General features: G+C 41.1%; 1 protein-coding gene and 1 long non-coding RNA gene across 9 annotated transcripts in view; one reads left to right on the forward strand and one right to left on the reverse strand.

The window, feature by feature from the left end:
• Positions 1–4,725, reverse strand: part of LOC120409836 — a 41,152-nt gene extending 36,427 nt beyond the window's left edge. Inside the window, exons 1-2 of the long non-coding RNA XR_005601657.1 lie at positions 4,626–4,725; positions 284–383 (exon numbers count right to left, since the gene is read on the reverse strand). This is a non-coding gene — a long non-coding RNA (uncharacterized LOC120409836). The remainder of the gene's footprint in view (positions 1–283; positions 384–4,625) is intronic.
• A 210-nt stretch (positions 4,726–4,935) lies between these two features.
• Positions 4,936–17,439, forward strand: part of CTNND2 (catenin delta 2) — a 655,093-nt gene continuing 642,589 nt past the window's right edge. For 2 of the 8 annotated variants that reach the window (XR_005604669.1, XM_039571875.1), the window contains exon 1: positions 4,936–5,267. Coding sequence is in view for 6 of the 8 variants with exons in the window: in XM_039571875.1 (XP_039427809.1) it covers positions 5,231–5,267 (37 nt within the window). In the remaining 2 variants the exon portion in view is untranslated. Of the gene's footprint in view, positions 5,268–5,289; positions 5,439–17,439 lie in introns of those variants that run through there. The other 6 variants (XM_039571842.1, XM_039571853.1, XM_039571865.1 and 3 more) reach the window with 4 other exon arrangements.

Consider the following 17,439-nt stretch of genomic DNA (forward strand, 5'->3'; position numbering starts at 1 on the left):
TCTGTTACTCTCTTAGTATTTTCACTATGTTTTTCCTTGAAGTTAAGCAAAAGTCCGAATAGCTCATTAATCAGGAACACTTAGATAAAGTTTTATTATTAAAAAATGCAGTTCCCTTACTATACCTTGAACAGGAGTTCTGATTGTTTGTGACTGACACAGACAATAGAATTCAATTGAATTTTTAGCCTTTTGTAAAATTTCATGTGAAAATCTGCTATGTTCAAAATGCCAAATTGCTTAGGAAAATAATGGCAGCTATTAGCTAAATAGTAATTCTTACCATGATTTCTTAAAGTACAGTAGGTCCAAATAATATTTTAATCCAGCTGTTTCAGAGAGATTTTTTTCATAACTGCCTTTCTGGTCATCAGTGGATGAAGCTGGGAATAAGAAAATCTCAGTCAGGTCCTAGGGATCTGAGAGCTGTCTTCAGTACATAAAAACCAACTCTCCCAATGCAAACTTAGATTCATTTACAAAATCTGCAGGTACTACAAATTCAATTGTATCTTCCTATCGCCAGTCAAGCTTAGCACTCCAATAATAATTTACTCATAATCAGACTAGCTGAAGCCAGGTGTTCCTCAGAATAGAAAATACCTTATATTTCTTTAGGAGACCTCTGCTAAAAGAATATTTCCATGAGATCAGAACACGAACTTATGCAAATACAATCATGCAAACCTTCTCTTGTCATGTCATCAGTGTGGCATAGAAAATCATCCTCATCCCAGGATTTACAGGTACTTTGTTGTTATATAATATTGTGCAACAATTTAGGAGAAATGGAAAATACATATAGTATCACTATAATTCAATGATGACTTGACTCTTTAAAGATAACATCCAAGTCAAATAAGAGAGAAGAAATTTGGACCAATTATTGAAATTCATTACCAGTTTAGTTTCATTAAGATACCATACTGTGTGTCTCAAGAAACATGCTTTTTCTTATCTGAAATGTATTTCAATGGATGTTGTCAATTTCTTTTAATAATTTCACCTTGAAATAATTCTTAGAAAGGGATAAGACAGTAACTTCTTTGAAATATTGCTCTAAACTTGAAAAACTATTCATGCTTGGCTGTTTTTTTGGTTTATTAAAAAGGGCAAAACCAAGTTTTTCCAATTTCCTTGTTAAGATTGTCTGAAATATGAAAATATTACATAAAACTAGGTAGTTTTACTTCAGTTACATTTTTGTATGGAAAGTTCCCATTGACTTCAGCATGACAAAGGAAGTTGCTGGACCTGGACCATGACAGAGGATCTCAACAATCTTCATATGAAGTACACATTTAAATTTAAACATAATCTTAAAGTCAAAATGGCAAATAAATGTTTTCCTTTCTGTCCAAAAATTCAAGCTACCAAACTGTATTCCAAGAAGAATCAAACAAAAATTAAATATGGTTTATGTTGAGACAGAACATGCAGACACAACTAATGTCTAGGTGTCCCATATTTTAGATGACTTATCTAACTGTTGGCTAGTGGACTTTTCCCTGTGTTCCTCCATTGCTAGCTTCATCCTTTACTTCATGATGAAATTCTTCATAAAGAAATAGATATATATTTAGTTACCAGGATGGGAAAAGTATTGCTGCAACCACCTATTGTAAGATGTAACCTTTGAGCCTAAGCTTGAACAATTTGCTACCACTAATTTTTTCATAATACAGTCATTTGGAGAACTAACTATCTGAAAATTCTATCATTGCATTTAACTCTATTCATGTTACTACTTCTTTTTTTCTGTTTTCTAAAATTTTTACTTGTCATTACTTTGACCAAATCGAAATTGGAGGCCTCAAGAACCTTTGTAAATCTAACACACAGATACAAATGGCAAAGATGCTTTTACAGTTCCTGTGCTAGAAAATATTTGCCTTGATACAGCAATTTCCTTTTCTTTCTCCATCTTTTTCAAGGAAAAGATAAAAAACCTCAACTCGAACAAACCCTCAAGGAAGTTAACCAAAGATTAGGGTAGATACATCACTCCTAGGTACAGACCTGAGAAGCCTCACTAAAGAGACTTTCTGTATCTGAGAAATCTGGAACTGACCAAAAAAAGGGAACAGCTTCCACCTACATATGCTTTTGGCTTGTCAGAAGAAGAGATTTAGTCACCGAGAATGAAGTTGGTGGACGGTATCTACTACAGATGGGGCAACCTCTTCCAGAAGTCGATTCCACTGCTTTTCACTTTCTAACCCCTCACTGCTCTCTTTTACCATTCCTCTGTGACAGCAGGAACAGCATTAAGAGGCCATATTGAAACTTGGAATATTACTTCCCTTGTTCCATTTCTCCATATCTATAAGCAGGGTTTGTTCCCAGCCCCTTCTCTGACCTCATGTGGCATCAGGAAACATTAAAAAGGTGATGCAGGGAGAATCAGGGGAGGAAAGTGACAGGAAAAGGAGAAGCTTTTTGAATCTTGTGACATCTTAAGATGAAATCCCTGTCATGCAAAATTATGATGTGGAAGGAGGAAACCTTGTGAGAAAAAAGCAGATTTCAGAAACCTTCCAGATTCTTCCAAAACCCTTCTTCCTCCAGGCCTCACTTTCCCTACAGGGGGTCTACATTATTATATACCTTCATTGCTGCTGTATTTAACTTCCAGGCTAACAGCTTCCAGACCAACTACTCAGATCGGTACAGCCAACTAGGTAACCTCTGCAGTGTGGGGAGACTCAGATGTCTTAGGGGCATTCTTCACTGGCACACACTGCTCATCATCCTACAATTAGGTCAGATGTGTACAATCCCCAGGGCCATGAAATGTCGCTATTACATGGGAATATTTGAGGGGGAATGGAAGGAGGACACAGCCTACTTCAAGTCTTTCAATCTCCTTTACTTTTATTGACAGAAAGACCTTTCAGCTCTGAAAAAGAGGCTGGGCTGCAGAAGGTGGATCACATGATGCTATGGTGTGTCTATGATACTGTGTCACCCAGTAATTTTATTATCAAGTGCATTTTGAAGTTTAACTGCAAGATAGTGACTCTAGATAACTACTGGGTGATACACTGCTTTCAGTTCAGAGTTAGATGTTTGTCTCAGGCTGGGAATCACAAACCCAGGGTCTTGCACTTAGCAGACAAAACAAACTTTTGGTCCAACCAAAAGTTCTGACAATCAGCTAGTTGGTCGCTTCTCTGCTCGAGTCAAGACTGGATTGGCCACTATGTTCTGCCACCAGCAAGCTCTCCTCCAGTTGCAACTCAGTAGGCATTGAGACATGCCATACTAGAACCTGACAATGACGTTTGGGGTTTACACTAGTTTTGAGCACCTAGAGGTGCTTTTCCTGCTAGTCCTAGTAGCTGGGCAAAGTCTGGATTGGCATTGAGGTGTGCTGCCAGGCTGAATCACCCTCAGCTGTAACTTACCGATTTTGTCACAGGTGTATGGGCCACCTTCACGTAACCCAGGGAAGGGACATATACTAGTATCTATATGGTCCAATAAATATGGAAATAAACCCCCCCTCCCCCAAAAAAGTGACCTCAGGCCGAAAACAAGGCGTTCCGGAGCTGCGAAGACGTAGCCTCCGGTCTTCCCGTGAGACTAAGGGAGGGGTAGCCAACGCAACCATCCGTCGGTGAGGAGAAACGGAACTTCAGCCAGGTGAAGCTCCTGCCCGCAGGAAGCTTGGGGAAGCTGCGAGAACGCCAAGCGAGAGGTGGCAGCAGCGAGTCGCCGTGCAGCCCGGTGGCGGCGGTCGGCCCGCACCGCTGCTGCCTCGGCTCAGCCCGGCGGCAGGTACCGCTGCCGAGCCCGCTGCGGGATCCGTCATGACTTATCCAGCGCGGCGTGCGGGGCTAGAGGGGCGCGGGGCGGGTGGATGGGACCGCCGTGTCCCGCGGGAGCTGCCGGCCTGGCCGCCCCTGGTGCCCGGAGACACGCGGGTCCCTCCCTGCAGGGCAGGTGCTGGGACCGCGGGGTCGGGCAACAAATGACCGGCTGTAGGCGCTGCCCGGATGCTTCGGCCGCGCCTGTGCCTTTCCCCAGTGCCGCGCTGATGCTCAGCCCGCTGCGAGCGTGAATTAGCAGCGGTTACCCCGGGGAACAACCCCCCAAAAATTGGTGGTTTTGTTCAGGTGCCAAAACTCCGAGCGGCGAACTGAAAGGAGCCGTGGAGCGGCAACTTTCAGGTGAGCGCCGCAATTGCATTCCACACAAGTTTCTCAACGAAGGGTTAAGCGTGCACAGGAGTAAAACATGACTCCCATATTCTTTACCCTATTTGCTCGCAAGAAGACTTCTGAAAACATGGTAGGATTCCCACCTAGGTTTCCCAAGCATGGGAACAGAGACCCGAGGTAGACACGAGCCGGGGAGGAACGAGCTCTTTCTTGCTTCCCTGTTGCTGTCACCGTTTTGGCTGGCAGACCTCAAGTTCCCAACCCATGACAGCAGGAGCCGCGGTCACTGCCGAGGGGCTGCTCCCCACCGACGACCCTCGCCCCAGGGTGCGTTCCCACACCTGCGCCCTCCGCCCTGCCTCCCCCTTCCCTAGTAAATCAGAAACCCCGGCCGCAGGGGTCTGGGGGAACACGGGGACGCGCCCCTCTGCGGCGAGGCTGGGGGACCCGGCCCGGCCCTACCTCAGCCCCGCCCGGCACAGGCGGCGGCGCCTCATCGGTAGCGGGGCCGCCGGCCCCCCTCTCTCCCCCCCAGCGCCGGCTGCTCGGCCGCGGCGGGCGCGCTCCTGCTGGGGAGGGGACGGGCAGGGAGGGGCGGAGGCAAGCGGGAGGGAGGGAGGGAGGCAGGGCGGGCGGGAGCGCGGCGGCGGCAGATGCTGCGGCGGCGGCTGTGTCTCCTTCGGCCACATCCCGCGGCCGGTGCGCCCGCCCGGCGCGCTGCGCTACGGCGCCGCCGCGCAGCCTGCCCCAGCCGCCGCCGCCGCAGCGGCCCCGCGCCTCGCCCCAGCGGCGGGGCGGTGGATGCCGAGCCCTCCTCGCCCCGGCAGCCAGCGGGCAGCTGTCCTGCGGCCGAGCCCCTCGGAGCCGGATCGGCGCGCTCGCACGGACACGGGGACACACGGGCGCACACGGGCGCACACGCAAGCCCTGGGGGGGGGGCAAGCCGAAGATGCTGCAGCTGGGCAAGGTCAGGACCTTGCGGTGAAGCCCGGGGCCGTTGCTCGCCCCCCCACCCCCCCCTTCTTTCTTGCCTAGCGGACTGAGGATTTGCTCTTGGGTTTTGGTATATGTTTGGGAGCAAGCAGGCTGAATCGGCGCCGATCGGTGAGTACGACAGGCACCGTAATGGTGCCAGGTCCGTCCCCCTCCCCCCCACACACCCTTCCCGCCTGCGTGATATTTCTTCTTGGTGCGGGGTCCTGCGCTGCTCCCCTCGGCGAGGCAGCGGGGCTGGGCTGGGCTGCAAGGAGAGGTGTTTGTGCCTTCAGCCGAAAGGTAACAAAGTGCGTTATTTCCTCATGGTTCTTTCTCCCGGGCCTCTCCCCCTCCATCGCTTTCCTCCCTTTCTTTCTACGTTAGTCGTTGCTTATGTAGGGCATCCGCGGCACCGTGTCTCCCGACGCCCTGCACTAATGTGCTCGTTACAGCAGTGAAGTCATGGGCCAGGGAGAAGGAGGAGGAGGAAGAGGAGGAAGAAGAAGAAGGGGCCCGGGGACCCCGCGGGCGGGGGCAGCACCCGGCCCTGCGCGGAGCCCGGGCCCTGGGGCGGCTCCGAGCGACGGCTGCTGCGTGTTTCTGTGTGTCTGTGCTGCCTGTGTATGTCTATGTGTGTGTCTGTGTGTGTGCGGAGGGGTGTGTGGGGTGTGTGTTCTTCCTTTGAAGCCACCGTCTGCGAAATCCTGCACTCGAGGAGCGGGCGGAGGGGGTGGGGAGGGGAGCCGCGATGTGCACTGTGATGTTTCGTTGATCTATATTTAATGGCTGAAAGGAGAGATGCTTTTCTTTCCTTTACCCTTACCTTACTCTTATTCTGGTGTGTAATGTGCTTGCATCGATCGGTCAAATCGTAGCTTCAGCTGAATCAAGTCACCACAGAGGAAGGAGGTGCAGCGGCACAGGCAGTACATGCAATACACAAATTCATCTGGCCGGGGATCTTGGAGAAAAATGAAAAACCCTGGAGAGAGATAATTTTAGAAACTATGTTAAATTTCCCCTGGAGGGACTGGAAGGACTAATGCATGGAAGAGTGTAATACAGTATCTTGTGCAGATACATTTTCTTTTACTTTGTTGGGGTGTGCTTTGTTTGGATTCAGGGTGTCACTCTATGCATTACAGAAAAAAAAAATCCAAAACTTGGAAGAAATAGTTAGAAAGGAATAGTCTCCTTTATTGATCACCCAGCTCTTAACTTTATTGGCTGTAGAAACTGACATCTGTGCCCCTTAAAACATGTATGTCTTTTTATTGGCAATAAAAAGGTGAAGTAAAAACTTCATATTGCAGGTTTATTTTCAAAGTCTTTATAGGTAGCCTATATGTAAAGTGAAAACAGTGAGTCAGCCTGAGCTCGGCTTTGTAGCAAACCTCTCCATAGGGTATGTCAAGACTTATGTACCTCAAGACAGAGGACAACCCAGAATTATATGGAGTTTATGTAAGTCTGTTGTGTCTTTTGCAAAATCAAGAGAGGGAAAAAAATCTTTGCCATTCTGTACTTAAGGGTATATTCATCCTGTCTTAAAAAGTAAACTGATTATGTAACTCATGTAGGCTGGGTTTATCTTTTTCAGACAGCCTACTTAGTTGGCCAGTGTATAAATGATATGGCATGAAGGGTTTAAGGGCAGGTCTCCAGAGAAAGCTGCTGTATATCCTACTTGTGGGCCTCTGAGACTCAAGTGGCTTTTCGGCTTTTGTTGCCTTTTGCACAGGTTATCTGGGGAGGAGCCCCAACACTAAACCCAAACCACCTAGAAAGACTGTGATATTTAAGCAAAACCTACGATGATCAAATACTCTTGTAAGACTAATTTCTGAGCCGAGTTGGTGAAGCTGTCTCATTTCGGTCTGTGAGTGACCTGATCCTTTGGGAGCCTTGACTGACTGTCAGCTGCAAAACTGCAGAGAACTTGCGATCGATCATCATCATTAGTAAGAAGTTGATTAATAGCTCGGGACTGGGTTGAATGTGATTATGTTGAACGTTGTAGTTCCAAAACAGGAGATCGCATCTTGATCACGTTGTTCAGAGATGGTTTTTTGCAGTCTGTTATATAAGAGAGGCTTGAAAAAAAAGGAGTAGCGGGCTGTGCTGTGTATATGTACCGAGGGAAATACCCCCCAAAGCTGCTGGTAGGAAGCAAAGTATTTATTCCCAAATGCCAGTTGCATGACTTTTTGTGGATTGTAAGAAAGATGCTTTTGGGAGAGGACTCCAGCTACAGTGCTCGAGTTCTGTTTGTCAGCTGCCTTAATAGATGTTAAAAGCAATAAATACCTCATCGGTGACAAGCCTCTGACTTTTGCTGTGGTTTTTTTTTGATAATGATACTAAAATAATTTCATCCTCACATAATGAGCTCTAACAGACAGCTGCACAAAATAGAAATAGTAGCAACTAAAAAAGAAAGGTGTTTGCATAATTCTGATTTGCATAATTTACCTTTGCTGATGGATGGTATCAATTTAATGGCTATGGTTCGGTGTTGAGTATTTGTTTCTCAAGACGTGTAAAATCAACTTATGCTACAAAGGAAGTGCTGGAGTAGTTTATTTTAAGGGTTTTGAGAAAAGCATTTTTAGGTAGGGGTGTAGATTGGCATGTAAATGGAGCAGATAACAGAATCAGTGGAACTCATGAGTGTTAAATTTTGCACTAAATTTCAGATACATTTTCTATTTCATGGTTCAGTGTGATATGATTTTTAGAGCCGATCACTTGTGGAAATTCCAGCATATCTTCGTTCAGATTTTAGGCATATGTTTCTATCCTAGAAGCAACTGTTTTCAGGAGTAGCAGCAAGATACGGAAAATGCATTATTACAGTACTCTTTACTTAAATAAGGACCTGTTGTTTTGATACTTACTGATAGTCCTTGTAAGTCACAAAGAGTTTGATATTTGAAGTTACAGCTGAGGCTTTACAAAAATGAAAGTGATTGTTTTTCCTCTTTGAAGGTTTCACTAAGATCTTATTACAGGATGAATTTTGGATGCTTATTTAACTGAATAATATTAAATTTACTAGTAGAATAATTAATAACATACAAGTAAACAATAGACCTTAATACAAGCAGCATTTTTAAATATGGAAAATTTATTTTTGAAGTGACAGAATGACTCTCAAATTGGACTAAACCACATTTGCTCTTAAGAAATTGCTTTTGTCATGACAGAAGACATTATACCAGGAAAAACATTATATTTCTGACCTTTTTTCATGAGGGCATGATGGGAAAAGTAATTTCTTTCATGTAAATAGGAAGTCTGCATGCAGGACAGGTATGTAGTCCTCAGCTCATTCACTGCAGAACCACAGGACCCTTTGGCTAGATGGCTCCTTGGTAGTGAGGCTTACCTAGGAAGAAATCTGAATGCAGCATGACACAGTGAAACAATTTCTTCTATCCCCTTGGGATGTGCTAACTTTGTGTAGTGAATGGGTAGTAAAAGCAGGTTGCCTGAGCAGATTCTCTGGATCTATGCTGGACAAAAGTTAAGGTCAATAGTATTGAAAAGGAAATATGGTATCTGTTTGTATGTAAACCAGTTGCCATGTTAATAGATTTTTTTTCTTATATAAACTGCCAGTTTAGTCTACAACTAAGAAACAAAAACATTTCATTATCTAGGAGAGCGAGCATTTAACATTTGTTCAAATTGCTCTTGGCATGGTAGCTTCTAGTACATCCTACTGACTCTTAATCTGCCCATTCTACTTCACAAAATTCTATTATAGTAATAAGCAATAACTTCAAGACACATAAAGCACTGAACAGAATGTATTATCTTGTCCTTTTGGTCACTGCCTATTTTATTGAAGCTTCTGAAAAAAACCCAAAAAACCACCCAACCTAAATCCCCCCAAGAAACCCCCCAGGTTTCTAATGGAACTTCAAAACTTTGTACTTCTTAGAGCTGCCAAAAGGGTGTTAACTTTTTAAAATTCATATATAAAATTACCATGTTTGATGTTACATTTTATTTTGGTTTATTGTGTTAATCATAATAATTCTACTATATAATGCATTATTTTCCACTTGTTTTAATTCATTTTAAGAAGCCACAAGTATGCAGAGTTTGACTCGTAGCATGCAAAATCAAGAACATCTAGGACCCAAAGGAGCTTTACATAAAATATTCTGTGGCAGAAGATTTGGCATTTTCCCCTCCTATATTTTTGATGTTTTTCTCTTCCACTCTTTTTTTTTTCTTGCCAACTTTACAGTTGATTTCTTCATTTCCCAAAAATCTTTGCAGTACAGCGACTTCCTTTTGGTCAAGAAAATTACTTTTGGAAACTGTCAGTGTAACTTAAATTTGCCTGCCTAATGTAACATAAGCATCTTTTTTCAGCCATGGGTACATTCTCCTGTTCTAATACAGTCAGCTGTTACTCAATTAAATAGCCAAAATATCTCTTTAAGGCTGAATTTTTGAAGGCAGCCAAATGAAATAAACAGGTAGTGTAAATATATATTCTGATGGGGTTCTTAATTCTTTTAAACTCACTGAATAAGACTTAACCCTTATACATTCATTTACATTACATTTATATTAGATAGTTTCTTTCAAATACCTAAGATACTTGGGAAAATAATTAGAAATAAGTTTCAGTCTGGTAGTAGAAAATCGCTGTACCTTTTAGCTCCACTAGGATGACTGAAGTTTGTAATCGTCATCCTGTAAAAGTGTATGCTTTCCATCAGAACAAGCAAGCACTTTGGAAGGGTGACTGGCAAGGATGGTCTGGGAGGTAACTCAAGGCTCCAGGCGATGAGTTTCAAGGTATTTTAATTCCTGCTTCCCAAAAGAGTTCTACAATTTTTGAAGCTGGGTATCTGAAAGGCAAGAAAACATGCACTGGATGTTGAAAACAGAACATGTGAACCTTTTAGTTTTCCTTTACAGTTTTCCACCAGAATGCTGGAATTCATGAGTATGTGTGTTTCTGGTATGCTAGCTGATCTATAGGTGGCTTTGGGGGTTTTCTTGCTTGTTTGTTTTTTTAATATATACATTATTTTAGATTTATGTGAGCAAAGAGTGTAACTTCTCTGAAGATGGCATACATGAACCAAATCCTGGCATGTTGTAGTCAGGTTTCTTTGAAAGCAGGTGGTTGTTGTCCCAGTCAAATTTCCTTGTTCAAAAATAGTCATTCTTCTTGCCAAGAGGTTGACTGTTGCTTTACCTGTTTGGCATATGGGAAGGCAAAAGCTTTTTCATGAGCACTTTTTTTTGTGTGAAAAATGTCATGACATTAGAATATGGATGTTCATATTCAGTGAAAAGCAGAGTGAGAAGGCAGAAAGCCAGATCAGAGAATGGTTATCTAAGGAAACAACAGCTTAAAGGTTTTCAGCAATAGAAATGGCTCAGGATTAAACATGTGTAGTGGTTTGGTAAATCTTGTCTGTACAAACCTTGTTGTTGTCTTGTATGCCAGAATTTGTAGAGTCAGTTCTTTAAATAAGCAGATACTTGCAGACATTCATCACACCATCACTTTCTCACATTTCTTACGCCAACCAAGCTTCAGGGCATCTTTTGAACATGCCTAATGGCATCATCTAATTTGTGCATGGCGTGGTACCAAAGTAGGTGAGCTTCTGTGCAATCGAGAAGTTGATGTCTCATGGAAAGTTGGAGTTGGGGCTGCTGAACAGTGTAGGTACTAAATACAGAGTGGTATATCTAGTGAATTCTTACAAATCAAAATCTAGGCTAGTCTGTGAGCATTTTGACGAATTTTAACAAAATGATTAGTCATATTTGATACTTTCTGAGTATTTCTGATGGAACACCTGTATCCTTGATCATCCCATGATGGTGAGCTGAACCTTGTCTGACCTAGTGTGCTTAGAAATGAAGTGACTAGAACAAAAGAAGTTCTGGGTATTCTAAAAAGTTTGTGTTTTAATGAAGGAGGTTGACAGTAATTGATGAATCGTGGAATTCTTGCTGCAAATAGTTTTGAAGCCTGAGTTACAAGAATAACGTGATTTTATATGTGGGTTTCCACTGCAGTGCTGATCTATGTCATCTGATGGTACAGGGCAAAACTTGGAAGTGTAATAGTGCATCTCTTTTTTAAAAGTGTCAAAATAAAGAATGCATTCTCAAAATTTTCATTACATTTAAAGCAACAGAAGACTGTTGGCTTCTGTTTTCTTTACTTCTGACATTTAACTGTGTTTATGTTCACAGCAGATGGGATTTTGAGTAACAGGGTTGGAAGTCCCCTCCTGCTTAGGGATCACGAGGTCAATTTCAGATGCCTCTCAGCTATGTCTGTGTGATTTTCAGAAGATAAAGTTTGGCCCATTCTGGGAAAAAAGAAGGGATTGTAATCTGCCACAGACCTCGAAGATTACCTACTACACATACATTCATTTTACTGATGACTTACAGCATCCTATAGTTGAATGCGCCAGAGATAGGCAACACCAATTCCTCTTTTTCTGCCATAATAAACATGGTAGTCCCTTACAGACTTGATAGGTTCACTAGTATGTATTTTCAGTTGGAATCATTTCTGACAAGCTTGGCATCTTATTGCACTTATTTTTCACTTCTGACTTCTACTGCCTTTACCAAGTATGAGTAAATTATTGCATAGAGCCTCAAGAGTCTTGGGGGACTCTGACTTTAATCTCTTCAAAGAAGAATGGACAGGTTGAGCTTAATTAGAAACATGCATGTCTAATCAAAGGGTAAATTTAGAATCACAAGTTTTAAGAACTGGCATTAAAAGCAGAGTCATGATACCAAAAAATCTTTGGTATCATGAAGCCGTAGTATATTTGTGAAGCATAATGCACTATTCTGATAAGCAATTGTTTAATACTCTCAGGTATATAGGCCTTCCTAATATGTGTCATTACATAGGTTTTTTCAATAAAATTGAATTCCAAAGCATGCAATTCTGGTCAAATTATGGAAGTTTGTTAGCCCCTGAGTGTTTCCACTGGGATCCTGTGCACTTAATTCTCAATGCAGACTCATAATGAGCACCCAAAGGATGGCTAATACTCCTTATTTCAGAAAGGAACAAACATTTCCTTATATTCTGTGTGTCTTATCTAGTGTAGGTCTGTCCAGCAAGTACTTTATGTGGATGAAGTGAAAAGCTATGGTGTAAAATGTAACCTTTAAGTATCTTCTTTGCCTTTCTTGAGGGTGAATTTTGGTTAGTTGGCTTACATGTTCCCTCTCTATGAATACCTTTTAATTAAAAGTAGCCAAGAGTAATCTGCTTATTAATTCTTATTTTTCTATCCCTAAGTCTTGGAGGTACAGTGCATGTATAGGTCTTGCTTTTTTGTTTTGGGTTTTTTTGGGTTTTTTTTCCAGTCTGTCTGAAGAGATGTAAATTTTTGCTAGTGAGTAATAAATATTTCTTCTATTTCATGTGTATTAGAGTAACAGTATTTGAACTGAACAGAGGAGACATCTGTTTTTGTGTGGTAAAAACAAAATTCCAGGTTTTGATCATGTTTTATGCCTTCAATTTAGCTTAGTATGGATAAAACTTTGCACAGATATGTTAAGAAATTTAGTTTGATTTCCAGAATAAGATTTATGTTTTTAATTTTTTTTTTGTGAGCAGATGCAACACTAGTATTTGAGGAATATGCTAAGTGCAACGTAAACTTGACCTACTTTTAGGATTTTGGGACATCTTGGATTTTTGAGGCCTGGCATCTGACTTCCTGAACATGCTGGTGTCATTTCATTGGAAAGCTGGCTGAGCAAAGCCACTTCAAAGAACCTAATTTTCCTGCTTGTGTGGAAGTCCTTGTAACTACTTCCTCAAATGAGAACTGGCTAGTGAGGGGGAGCAGGGTTTCCTCTACAGTTGTGTTCTGCCCACTGGAGTCCTCGGGCTGACATTGCTGATGGATCACTCTGCCTGAGACTCTCTCAGCAAGGTCTTCCCTCTAAAAATATCCAGGGAGGAACTACTTGGCTTTTGATCAGTGGTGATGAAAATATTTCAGGTCTCCAAATGACAGATTGTTGGTGGTCTATTGACAGAACAGACTTGGAGCAACAATGTTTGTCAAGGAGCCAAAGATTCTGCTATATAAATTTCTTCTACGTTTTGTGGTTTGGTTTGGTTTGTTTTCATTTGTTTTTTTTTTTGTGGTTTTTTCTTGGTCTGGTTTTTTTGTTGTTGTTGTTGTTGTTGTTGTTTTTACTGTACACAGTGTCCAAATCAAAGAAGGAGATCTGAGATACTGGTTATAGCAGGCCAAAAACAGGCTGGATGGGAATTTGGGAATAGGGAGACAGACTGGAAGGCATAACTGCTATGTTGGCAGTGAATAGGAGAAATGCTAATTCAATGTTTTAACACAGGTAGTCGATCAAGTCTGATGATTCTAGCAAATACTTTTAGAAATACATTTTTAGGAGTGTTTTATTTACAAAAGTGCATCAGTTCTAACAGAACATCTTACACAGATAAGCAAAACAGAGTTTGAACATGTTTAAGAAATGCATGCATGCATGTATTCTACATTTGTGCTGTAAACACATATGGAATTAGTTGCACCTTTGTCAAATGTCAAAATTCCTCTCTTGCATGCATGTTACGTAACTTGCATATTAACCTCAAAAGCAATGTAATGTTGTATTCTCCCCCAGGGAAAATCCAATTGTACTCTTGTTGAATTTGGTAACAGAAATCCAACTGATTCCATGGGATACCTGTGTTTTACTAGATGTACCTAAATAAAAATATTATTTTTCTATTTATTCAGCCTTCTTTCACTTGACTCTTCAGTAATTCCACAAGATAATATTTGTCATGAAACAGTTGGGGTGGGCTTTTTCAGTGGCTTTTTGTTTTGTTTTGTGGTCTTTGGTTTGGTTCTTTTGTTTGTTTGTTTGGTTGAGCTTTTTTTCTTTGGTGGCGTTTTTTGTTATTTTTTATTTTGAAGAAGATTACAGTTATTACGCTGTTCTCATAAAACTGGCAGGATGAGTAAACTCATCCTGTAGAAGTTAATAGGTTTTATATTATTTGGTCAATATATGAGTTATAGGTAGGGGTAAAAATGGTGGAGAAGTGAGAAAGAGAAGGAAAAAACCCCGGAATAATAGTTTGTTTAGCTAACTTATTTTACTGACAGATTCTTCCTGACCTGTAGAACACTACAGTTCTGGAAGTATAAGGTTTGTTTAGCTGATAGTGTAGTATGCGTGTCATCAAATGGAATTGTTCTCTAGGAAGTTGTACAGACCTCCTAAAACATGTGATTGAGTTTATAGAAATATGCATTCTTGGGAATAAAGCAATTTATTCTTCCCTTTCTGCTGTTTTTTTTTCATTTTTTCATAAGGTATTTAGCCTGCGTCCAGTAAAATACTGTAATAAAGAAGCAAGGACTTGATTTTTGATATTCTCATCATAACATTCAAGTATTCGTGTTTTTCAAATACTTTTCTAATAAATCTTTACTTAAATGTGGTCTTTTGGTTCCATTTTGGATTTAATAACTACATTTTTGGCAGATGGCCAAAAATAAGGGGGTTTTTGTCACATGGTTTTGTTTAGCAGTGTCTAATTTGTATCTATTATGCTCTATATTCATATTTTTGCTATACTATGCAATATATGTTGTATTTTCTTCTTGAGAATGAGTGGTGGGTGTGAAAAAGATGAGTTAACCAGGAGGAATGGGACAAATGGAAAAGTGACAGAGTCTTGAAATGCAGATGTGTAGCTGTGCTTCAGAACTAAATGTTGTTTCTAAAACCTAGTATTGTGAATTACATTACAAGTCTCTAACTCTGTCACATCAACTACAGTAGGTTGCACATTTAAGGGAATAGGATGCAAAAATAAAATGATTTTAGCCATCCTCAAACTCCATGGGAGTAGTAGAAGATTTATTGCACTGATATTGCTTCTTTTAGCTGATCCAAAACCAGACACATGTCTCAAGTCATACCATTCCAACATGGAAGGTTCTTGATCCATTATACAGGTGTGCTGAGGTGCTGTCACTACCACTTACTGCCAAGGCCGATTTTTTGTCTGAATGGGAGCAGCCACTGAAAACCACACTTCCACACAGACTTTTCTGCCTTTATGTGTGCTCCTGCACCTTGATACAGACCCTGATGGATGTCTGTCTCTCTTACACCATTCACTTAAGCTGGTTGTTCAATAACTATTATGAAATACTGTAGTCTTGTTGTTTTACTGTAAGAAAACTAAGTTTTGCTTATAAACCATTAAAGAACTTCCTCTAATCTGACTTTCAGGTGGCTATCACACTTCCTAACAACATTATGGGAAATTTACGGAGTTCAAATTCTCTCTCATTTTTATTTTAAAACTTTTATTTGACTAGCAATATCCCACAAATAAATATATGTGCATTTAAGAAACATGGAGAAGAATGATTATTTCTGAATGTGTTGTCCGCATCCAAAGCTTGCACTAATGTATGTAGTCTCTGAAAGGAAAGGGTTAGAGACTTGGGGTTGATTTCACAATGTTTTAAATACAAAGCATATTTCAGAGGCACAGCTATACATCTGCATTTCACAGGAACAGCTGAAGAAAGGAAGGCCAGCACAAAGCTTCTTTTTTGCACATGAATCATTCTAGAGCTCCTTCAAAAGGGTGACTTACCTTGCTGAATGAATTTATAGAACATTTTGTAGTATTTCTGATGTTTTAATCTTCACATTTTTCATGCACGTGTAGAAGAGAAGAATAAAAAGGAACTTGCAATTTAAGGTCTGAGCATTTATACATCCAAAACTTTCGAAGTGTGAAGAGATATGCAGAGATTTTAATAGTATCTAAATATGACATTCGGATATTACCCAAAACATAACAGACATATAAAGCAATACTTTCTATCGCTTCATTATTTATTTCTGTCAGGCAGGGTTCCTCTTTTGAATAGACTTTTTATTTGGTTGTCTTGAAACAGCCATTAATGGGTTAAATAGAATATCATGGAAATTGCTGTGGCCTTGTGAATTCTGTTCTTGCCTGTTAAATTTTTTTTTTTATTATTTTAATAAGCTCTACAGCTTATGATAGTACTTTACAGCTGAAATAATTTTATGATGAAAAAAGATGTTGTGAAGGGCCCAAAGCTGCTACTTCCACTGTGTGCTAGCAGGCTAGCTCATAGTGGAAGCCTCAGGAGTCACCTTCCGTATCCCTGTTTGCAGCTGTTGTTTCAAACTTTCTTACCATTCTGCCTACAGGAAACTAAACTTCTCAGTGTTTGAGTGGAAGTGTATTTGCTTCTTATTGATACTGAATTTCAGTAGGCTAATTTTGTTGTGGAACTGGACCTTAGACCTAAATTAGAACAGGACCTTAAAGCAAGTTGTAAATATCCCAGTGTTTCCCACAGTGAAGTACAGAGTGAGCTCAACATGGCTGAGTCTATCTGTGACCCTTTACAATTACAAACAGAACCACAGTCTGGACTGTGCTCCAGCCCTCTCTGCCTGTGCAGAGTGGTGTGCAACCAATTCCCTCTCCCGGGGCGCATTTAGAAAGTTGTGTGCTGTAGCTTCATTAGATGCACCATGTATGAGAGACCATATGCAAGAATGCAGATGGAGGAACAGACTGGAATCATCCTAAGCAATCAAACATAGTGGTGGCTCTTCATTTTGTATTACATCAGTGTTTTGATAACTGTACTTAGATCACAGTCCTGTTGAACCTGTGCTGTCCAAAACATACTCACAGATGGTCCTTGTGCTGAAAAGTTCAAAAACCTATCCAACAAGACTGCTGAAGGGAAAACAAGTCAAGAGAGGCTGAAAATAGGTCAGGAACAAGCATGAAAATAGGATCCTGGTTGCTTATGTATTCTGTCTCCTGGAACATGTAGCCCTTTCCATGTTGCTTAAGCAAAAAGCTCTTGCTACACTGCTCTCAGTGCATGGGTGGCATAAAACTTAACTCGTGTTCTACTTCAGCTGATATTTACCAAAATAGGTAACAACATACATTATGTGATGCAAGAGGCTTTTTTCCAAAACAGAAAATGTCATTACTGACCTTTTTTTTTTTACGTCTTTAAGAAAATGAAAATGAGTAAAAAGAGAGTAATTTAGAGGGGTATAAACAAGGGAGAAAAAAAGGTAAACTGTACTAGGTCCCTTCTCTGTGACAATTTTAAAGAGCAAAACCACAACTTGCTTTGGCAAGAACAATGAAGCCCTAGAAAGCATCAGCAAATACCCTGCTGCTGGTCCCTTCCTATACCATCACTTCTAT

The sequence above is a fragment of the Corvus cornix genome, chromosome 2 (assembly GCF_000738735.6).
Source record: "Corvus cornix cornix isolate S_Up_H32 chromosome 2, ASM73873v5, whole genome shotgun sequence".
Classification (NCBI taxonomy): domain Eukaryota; kingdom Metazoa; phylum Chordata; class Aves; order Passeriformes; family Corvidae; genus Corvus; species Corvus cornix.